The following is a 9,077-nucleotide window of genomic DNA, read 5'->3' on the forward strand; positions in this document are numbered from 1 at the left end:
ATTGGAAAAGAACAAAAGGATAATTTGGTATTTAAACTTAAGAGTTAATAAAGTAGAAATAAAATAAAAAATGGGCGACGGTGGGGTGAGGTGAAGGATGCAGCGGGATAAGAGCACATGCAGGCCTCTTTTGACGTCCGCCAATCATTATCGTCCCCATGTCATCGTGCCGTTTCCAACTATCCACGTGCTTTCACGGCTTACCTCACGTGTAATAAATCTCTTGCTCTATTGTTCCTGTTGTTGGACCTTGATTGTTCACTTTTTTTAATTTTTTTTTTTATTTACGCACATATTAATAATTGCTTGATTGATGTTATGGCCTATCTTTTCTTTTGGCTACTTTTTTTATTTATTTTCATTTTACTTGAAAATTACGCATATATTGGAGAGATTTTATAAAATGTTAGAAATATATTGATTGGTGCGTATAAAGTATGTTACTACTTGCAATTGTTGGTTTAGAAATTTTAAGTCAGCATTAAAAATTTAAGGAATAAACGTGATTAAACTTATGCTCTGTATAAAATCAATTGCGTTTACTTTTTTATTATCTATAAGTTTAGACTTTAGAGCCATGATATTTGACCAAGGGTTTTTCCGATTGAGCTGCATGATATTCAATCCCTTGAAAAGCCGAGGAGAATAGAATAATGATTTATCGGTATTTCTAGTTACTAATCTTCCAAATCTCGTTTAAAATATTCTAATAATTTTTTCATCGTGACTTGTGACTGAATAGAGTTTTTAATGAATATGTTTTAATGAATATTTACAAATATGATAATAATTGTAGTTTAAAATATTTTTTATTTGGGAATATATTAAAATAATATTTTTTATTTTTTTAAAATTATTTTTAATATTAAAACTTCAAAATAAAATAAAAAAATATTAATTTAAAATAAAAAAATAAAAAAAGAACTAATTTTTTTTAAAAAAACACATGCACAAACATTCAAAAGTAATTCTCCTATCTATCAAGTCTCGACGATGATAGTACAAAAAGAAGATGAAAATAAAGGGAAAGGAAAATCTGTAGAAGTAGCGGCGATGACCAGCTCTCTCTCAAGTCTCGACGTGCACGCACCAGAGCAAAACAAAAAAAGAAGAAAAGAAAACACGGAGGTAAAAACGCGGTGGAAGAGGACCACCGGAGACTGCCGACATACGACAAGTGTGCAATTTTTGCGTTCTCTTGTTTACTCGATTCTCGTAACTTTTTGGATTTAATTTTCTCTCTCCAAGGAATATTCCTTCTCTCCCTCTCCATTGGGTGTCATAAGATAAGAAATACATGCAGGCAGAGAGAGAGACAGGGGGAAACAGAAACCGTATTTAAAACACACCAAACAGAGAGAAGGAAGGAAGGAGTGTCCTAAAAGCAAAGCAGCTCTAACTTAAACCTTTCCCTCCCTTCCCCCTTCCCTTCCCTCCCTCTCCCTCTCCCTCTCAAAGCAAAAAAGAACAAAAAGAAATCGAAAGAGAAAGAAGGGAGTTTGTGAGAGATGAAGGGAAAAGGAGGACATGTGGGATCCAGATTTCCTTTGAGCTCTTGGGAGGTTGCTGCTGCTTCCTCTGTTCTGTTGGGATTCGTTCTGGGTCTTTTGGGGGTTTACCTAACCATGCCTGAATCTGATTACAGTTTCCTCAAGCTCCCTCGCACCCTTGAAGATCTTCAAATCCTCAGGTTTTCTTTCTTTCTTTCTTTTTATAACCATTCATGTCTACCTTTTCTGTTGCATGGAATTGTTTCAACTTTTTCCAGGATTTTTGAAATAGATGGGCAAAGCTTTGTATTACTTTTTAAATAAATTTCATTCATTTGTGTTCTGCTGGTTGCATTTTTTTTTTTTTGGGGGGGGGTGTTTGATAGTAAAGGCAGAGCTGACTGTTTTATCAAAGCAAAATCAAGACCCATGCCTTTTAAAGTGAAATGTGGATTCCCTTTCTACTTGCCGATATCTATTAGTTTAATTTAGTACATCAAGGGATTGCTCTGCTCTGCTCTGGTTGATATAAAAAATGGGTGTAAATTTTCATGTGGATGTGACCCAATTGGATTGTTCAAATGAAGGATTTGTGGAAGGTTCACTGCATTTAGACCTTCATATGCAGGTGGTCTGCATTTGAACTTCTGTTGCTTTGCAAGTTGAGCCAAAGCTTAGAATTTGTTTAATGGTTATTATATAGGAACTTGAACTAATGACAAGTATTGTTGGATTTTTCTTGTAATGTACTACTTGATATTGAATTTGTACATCTCATGCGATCTCAAGGTGCTAAGACTTGGTTAAAATATCACTGCAAATTTGTACTGACTGTTTTTTCATATCAAAAGATATTGCTTGTGTTTCCTTTCACTTGCTACTCATATTTTCTTTCCTTCAAATTACTGCAATTGTGTATTTCCTGGCCATATGTGTATAGTATAATGTGGATGCTATTCCGCAGGGATCACCTTGAAACTTATACAAGTGACTACACTGCACAAGTCCTGGTGGGATACTGTGTGGTCTACATCTTCATGCAGACTTTTATGATCCCTGGCACTGTTTTTATGTCATTGCTTGCCGGGGCTCTTTTTGGAGTATTTAAAGGTGTAGCTTTGGTGGTGTTCACTGCCACTGCTGGTGCTTCTTCTTGCTATTTCCTGTCAAAATTAATCGGGCGCCCTCTTGTCTTCAGTCTCTGGCCTGACAAGCTTAGTTTCTTCCAAGAGCAGGTGAATCTCAACTCCTGCATAACGTGTGTTTATTTTTGCTGGAAAATTGTCAGAAAATTGTTTCTTTCATCTCAGGTGGCTAGAAGAAGAGGAGGATTGTTGAACTACATGCTTTTCTTAAGACTAACCCCAACTTTACCAAATACATTTATTAATGTTGCTTCACCAATAGTTGATGTTCCTTATCACATTTTCTTCCTGGCAACCTTGATCGGACTTGTTCCTGCTGCTTATGTCACTGTTAAGGTATTTACTTGTGAAGCTTAGGTTTTTTTTTCATTGAATCTCTCTCTTCATCTGGCAAAAGCAGTGCTAAAAAATCAACTGGTGTCTGGTGTTACCAATACTCTGAGAAGAGAATAACAGAGTCTACTTTTTATTGGAGTAAATGCCTTTATTTATATAAAGCATCATATATATACATGATGTTCTACCTCAGTCTATGAGTCATAAGTTGTAAAATCAAATGCAATGTGGGCTGATTGGCTAAGAATTGCAAAGGTGTATGAATTTTGAATGATGTCATTAACGGAGAACTTACATGTCGTTGCTGCTTTCTAAATATGTTGGACACCTGGTTATCATGCAGGCTGGAATAGCTCTTGGAGAATTGCAATCTATAGGCGATCTTTATGACTTCAACTCCATTGCCACTCTGTTCCTCATCGGGATTGTTTCTATTACCCCTACATTAATAAGCAAGAGTAAATCATAGTGTTTTTCTGGAAATACTTGCTTGATGTACATGCGTCTTCAGCCGCCTAGCAGCCATTACGGTGCCACTTCGTTTCCGTACATCAAATAAATGTAAGTCACAGCTGTCCCTATTTGTGGATTTCACTGTCAAAGCTGCAGATGCCAGAGATGATGATCTCGGGAGGATGCCTGGCGTGCACAAGCTCATTTTCCTGTTGGGGTTATTTGTACTGAAGTTGTGGGATGGGTGGTAACCTGTATAATTTGAATGCCCAGGGATAAAAAAAAAGAAAAAAAAAGAGTAATCAATCTCAAAGATATGCACATCCTTTCTGCTAGACATGTTAAAAGGTCTCAACCTGAGGTTTTCTCCTGTTGCCGCCTCGCAGGGTTTATCACAGTTGCAATACTATGTTAATCAATTTATGATGTATTATGGGGGTGTCTGGGAGTGGTAATGATTGTTTTTTTTTAATATATTTTTTTTGTTTGTATTAAAATAATATAATTTTTTTAAAAAAATTATTTTTATATGATGCATCAAAAATTTTAAAAGTATAAAAAGAAAAAATTAATTTGGCTGAAAAAAACGTTGACGTTATGCTTTTTCTATCGGAAACTGTCAATAATTTCGGCTTCAGGAATTTAAAAAGATTGATGATTTTCAAAAGTCCAAATTCTTTAGAATTTCCAAAAATAAACTCTTAAATTCTTGTACTTTTAGATATCCAACTTTTTAAAGAATCGCTTTCTCTAACCTGTTACTTTCTTTTTCTAGGAGGAAAATTATTTAATAGTATAGCCTACGGAATCTTTTTCTAGGTGGAAAACTCTTAAATGACAGGACGGGAAAAGGCCAATCATTCATGTTATCGAGATATAGCTTGTTAGAAAAGAATAAAGAAACTACCACCAAGGCGCTCCCTTCTTCCGAAGGACCATAAGTTCATAATCCCTGCTCCTGCTTCGAGTTTTCATTTCCTATGGAATTTTTTTTCCCAAGGCGTAGTCATTTGGAGCAATAATTAGTTGGTGGTAGCGACTAGCGACACCTTGAAACACTCCAAAATCCATAGAAATCAAGCATAAAGCCAAGTTCAAGAAATCCCACGAAGAAAAAAATGGTGCACAAAAAATACTTCTAGTCACAAATACACTGCTGATAAATATACTTGTACATGGATTTATGAAGTAAATTAGAACAAGGAATGAAAATATCCCTATTTGCAAGAGATGGTGTCTTGCTGTCTTTTGGGTTTGTTCACAACACAGGCATTTATATCTCCTCGTTTTCCTACCTAAATTTCCTGGCCTTTTTCTTTCTGTTGGAACTATCTGGGGTCCGGCTATCTAGCTTGCGTTTTTGCCTGGCTGGTTCTAAAGCACCACCATCCTTGAGTGCTGTAGCTTTTGCCTTTCTTTGAGCAACAGCGGGTCTTTTCCCCTGATGCTTTTCTTCTCGTGGCTTAGATTTCATCTTAGCTGCTGCTACATCTCGCTTTGAATGTGCAGGAGCATGGACTTTCTTCTCCACACCAGATTTGCTAGCACGCAAGCCCTGGTAGGATTTGGCAGCCTTCCTATCTGGCCTGTTGTTATGGTAAGGAGCCCTTGAATCTGGTGCATACCTCTTGTTTGGTGAATTGGCTGTCTCTTCGGCAAATGAGTTCTTTCTCTTTGAGGGGGTAGAATCCTGCCTGGCATGAGATAGTCTCAGCTCTCTATCACGAAGCTTCAAATTCCGTTTCTTGATCACCAAATTCACAGCTTCCTGCATGCCATCACGTCAGAACTCGTTAACCTTACAGGACAGACCCTGGATTTATTGAATACACTGTGCAAACTAATGAAAGCATTAATATAAAATTTAAGCTACTCTTGAGTAGGAAGTTCAGAAACCCAAATTTAAACAATACAATCCTAAACTGCTAAATGAGAATCCAAACACACCGACACAAAACAATCAACTAATACATACACAAGTAAACTTCATCCTTTCATTTCCTAGCATATCATCATAAAACAGCTATATGAAAATCCAGCCCTGACAATGCTCTGTGCCCAGTCTAACATGCCATCCACAAATGTATTGCCAAAGCAAGAAAATGTCAAGAACTACAGGCCAAAGCTTCAATCTCTTACAAAGTTACAAGTGATGCTTGACAGCTCCAATGAATACATATCTGGACTAGAATAAAAATAATCACAGCCATTCCCTAAGTAAATCATAATTTGCCACTCCTTAAATCTGGAAAGAAAATACAAAATAACAAGACCACACTTTCACACTCATGTGAAATATGCTCTTTTATTTTTAAATTGGATTATTTCTTAATAGCATGTTATATAATCTAAGTATGTAATGGTCCAACTTGATATAACTTGAAATCTTAATTAACATCCAACTTAAAATATTGACTACAGAGTGTTACAAGAACCTTAAATTTCTAAATTTGGGGTACAAATGGCAGCTCATCAGAACATCAGCTTCAATGGTTATGTCACATCAGATAAAAATAGAGTTAGGAATGTGCTAACAGAGGAAAGCATGTTATTATAAATTTCAATCATAAAATTATTACAAAAACTGAGCTTTAAAAAGCAATGCATCATACCCTTGTTTTAAACAGCACATAGGCGATGCCCTTTCCCAGACCTACATGAGGATCTCTAATTACTCGAACAGCTTCAATACTGGATGCAAGATCTTTAATACCAGTAAAAAGCTGATAAAGTTCTTCATCCTGCAGTGAGATGAAAGAGACATATCCAGATAAGATTAACAAAATTAAGCAGCAACTAATGCATACAGGGAGTAAATGCACATCAAGAAATCACATCATAGCTGATCACCTTCACATCAAAGGGGAGGTTACCAACAAAAACTGTCCTCTTGTTATCATAAAGGGGAGCATCTGACCCCTTTAGCTTTTTGCGAGGTGGGCATGCCCTATCTACCCGAATGTGATTGCTTCCAACCTATTTCAAAAAGAATAAAATAATCTTTTTTTACTTGAAACCATGTTGATTAGCAACTTCTGGAAATGAAACATTTTGAAACCATGTTGATTAGCCAACTTTTGGAAATGAAACATACCACAGCCATATTATGGGAGAGAGATGCCTCCGCCGATTGCTCATTCTTGAAAACAACATATGCATGAACACTGCAACACATGGTATTCTTCATAAGAAAGTGACATTGCTATGAAAATAAATAGAAATTGATATAAGGGATCAACCAAAATCACAACACGAAATTTCATTAAACAGAAGGTCCTTATAGGCAAGAGAAGATCCCAGCAGTGAACTACCCTGTAGTAAGTAAACGTACATAATTAAATTAATTAGGTTTTTTTGTTAGTGATGCAACTCAAAGTTGAGATATGGCAGTTAATCACAAAGCATGCACTGGAAATGGATCATCGTTTAGTTCCAGCTCTAGCAACTCAGGATCAACATTTTCGCTGGTTTCTCTTCAATTAATTACCAAGGCATCTTTTTTTTATCCTCAGAGTGATCATTCACTTCAAGTTTCCCTTCATGCATTTAATCAATAGAAGAAGCATGTGTATGTACCATTTTGCTTACGGACATCTAATTAATTCTTTTCCAGATTATGATACAAAACAGCTAGGGATCATAGATTTTGGAAGGATTTTGAAACAAACCTCGAAAAACTGGAACAAGTACTTGCTAAATTTTTTATATCAGATGAACAAAGGAAGCAGATATGGTAACATTGATAAGGTGAAATTCTAGAATTACCGCATGAAAATGGACATCAAAACTAACTATGAGAATATAAATATGTCCTGAAACAACATGGAAACAAATCCATAATCTAAAGATACCTTAATTGATTTCACATGGAAAAAAAAAAAGCAAATCACATGTCAAACATCTGTAAAAAACAACAGCATACCTGTCAACATTATCATTAAATTTCTTCAACAAAATAGCTCCCTTCCTCGGTATCTTGGACTGCCCAAAATGAAAACCAACAAAGCAAACCATCAAAATCAATACAAATCAACAACAGAAAAACACAATCATCATAATCAAAGTACACCTACTTCAGCAATTGGCACGGACCGGATCCTCACAGACTCAACGTCCCCAAACTTACTAAATTCCTTAATAAGTGTCTTCTTCTTCACCTTCAAAGGCAAATTCCCAACAAACACAGTCCTCAACAACTTGCTCTCATCATCAAACCCTTCACTGTCCTTTGAAACCAGCCCATCCGCAGCATTATCAGCGTTTTTCCTCTTAGCCCCAACAACAACACTCGTATTTTCCTCATTATCTACCACTGGACCATACCTTTTTGCCTCATATTCTCTCTCAAGATCGTCTCTTTTTCTCTTATTTCTCTTCCTTACCGTTTCCTCTTCTTTTGGCTCAAAACCCAAATTGGGATTTTCAGTTTTCACCTTTTTTAGCTTCTCTGTAGTTTCATAGAAGTTGGGTTTTTGGGTATCGACATCGGTGCTAGGGTTTTCGTTGGATTTTGGGTCTTCGGGTTTTCTTTTGAAAGGGTTGCTATCAGAGAAAAGGGAGGAGGTAGAGGCGGTTTGGTCGGTGCCGCTGAATAGGGTTTTGAAGATATCGGAAAGAGCAGAAGCTGTGTGGTTCTGGGCTGTGGAGGTGTCTGGTTCCTTGTGTTTCTTTCTGCCCATTGTTTTTCGAATGGAGAAGGAGGGAGGCGGTCAGGCGGATGTGAGATTCAATTTTAAGTGATGCTATAAACTTATAGTGTGGGGAGGGTTTTGCAGGCCTCCAAAGTCCAAACTCTTTAATAAACCTAAAGCCCATTGTTATTTTGAATATTTTTGAAATAAGCACAATTATGATAATTTATTTTCTTGGTTATTCGAAGTTCTTCTTTTTTTTTAAAAAAAAAAAGAGTCCATTTTTAAAAAAATATAGAATTATATTATTAAATATCACTAGCTATTCGAATTGATTGTTAAATTGTTGATGGTTTGTATAACTATATGTATAGATCATTCAAGATCTTTTTTATATTTAGAAATAATATGTAGTATTGAATTATGTACTTATTATATCTTAAATTACTTATATCATGTATTTTATTAAGGGACCGTTTGAGGGGCGTTTCAATAAAAAATCTTGAGATCGATGTTTTTTTTCTTCAAATTAATTTTTGTTTTTGGATATACGATTATTTTTGTTCTCATCGTATTCTTTCTTCGAGGGAAATATACAATACACCTGCTGATTTTCCTGCTGGCATCGGCTCTAGCAACCAAGCAATTATCCTCCTAGCCTTCGTGTTCTGATTCAAGCTGATGCCATGCATGTATGATGTAACCCTCCGGCGTCCCTAGCTAGTTTCTGTTTTTTTTTTCTTTTCTCTAAAGATAAAGTGTTACAAGAGTTTTTGATTATTGCCTGCAAAACGTCTCCCCCTTTGCCGTTCAAATTTGTACTTAGAGCTCTAATTTTTTATCATGATCTGATCGTTGAAATTCCTGGCTCAAACTCTTGCTGGCTTCCCTTCTGTGGTGTCGATATATTGATAACAATATTCATGACGCCATGTCTATGGCTTTCAAATAACAGAACGGTGTAAAAACTAAAGAAAAAATTCGATTGAAAAACATCCAAAACAAATCTTCACAATCCATTC

General features: G+C 36.0%; 2 protein-coding genes across 2 annotated transcripts; one reads left to right on the forward strand and one right to left on the reverse strand.

The window, feature by feature from the left end:
* The first annotated feature begins 1,151 nt into the window (after positions 1-1,151).
* On the forward strand, positions 1,152-3,879 carry LOC118039249 (uncharacterized membrane protein At4g09580). The gene is made up of 4 exons (XM_035045901.2): positions 1,152-1,690; positions 2,455-2,725; positions 2,801-2,971; positions 3,315-3,879. The coding sequence occupies exons 1-4, from the start codon at positions 1,509-1,511 to the stop codon at positions 3,438-3,440; spliced, it is 750 nt and encodes a 249-aa protein (XP_034901792.1). The 5' UTR covers positions 1,152-1,508; the 3' UTR covers positions 3,441-3,879.
* Positions 3,880-4,526: 647 nt separating this feature from the next.
* LOC118039248 (uncharacterized) lies at positions 4,527-8,162 on the reverse strand. Its single transcript, XM_035045899.2, has 6 exons — positions 7,498-8,162; positions 7,347-7,405; positions 6,519-6,588; positions 6,275-6,400; positions 6,037-6,165; positions 4,527-5,192 (listed from the first exon to the last, which is right to left on the reverse strand). Exons 1-6 carry the CDS (start codon positions 8,101-8,103, stop codon positions 4,716-4,718), a joined length of 1,467 nt encoding a protein of 488 aa, XP_034901790.1. The 5' UTR covers positions 8,104-8,162; the 3' UTR covers positions 4,527-4,715.
* Between the last annotated feature and the right edge of the window lie 915 nt (positions 8,163-9,077).

The sequence above is a fragment of the Populus alba genome, chromosome 1, assembly GCF_005239225.2.
Source record: "Populus alba chromosome 1, ASM523922v2, whole genome shotgun sequence".
Classification (NCBI taxonomy): domain Eukaryota; kingdom Viridiplantae; phylum Streptophyta; class Magnoliopsida; order Malpighiales; family Salicaceae; genus Populus; species Populus alba.

Excerpts from the sequence above, each read along its gene's own strand:
- LOC118039249 (XM_035045901.2), top strand. The coding sequence starts at position 1,509 with ATGAAGGGAAAAGGAGGACATGTGGGATCCAGATTTCCTTTGAGCTCT. Across the intron at positions 1,691-2,454 it reads GAAGATCTTCAAATCCTCAG|GGATCACCTTGAAACTTATA; the intron begins GTTTTCTTTCTT and ends GCTATTCCGCAG. Across the intron at positions 2,726-2,800 it reads TTAGTTTCTTCCAAGAGCAG|GTGGCTAGAAGAAGAGGAGG; the intron begins GTGAATCTCAAC and ends CTTTCATCTCAG.
- LOC118039248 (XM_035045899.2), bottom strand. The coding sequence starts at position 8,103 with ATGGGCAGAAAGAAACACAAGGAACCAGACACCTCCACAGCCCAGAAC. Across the intron at positions 7,406-7,497 it reads GGTCCGTGCCAATTGCTGAA|TCCAAGATACCGAGGAAGGG; the intron begins GTAGGTGTACTT and ends CATTTTGGGCAG. Across the intron at positions 6,166-6,274 it reads ACCTCCCCTTTGATGTGAAG|GATGAAGAACTTTATCAGCT; the intron begins GTGATCAGCTAT and ends ATCTCACTGCAG.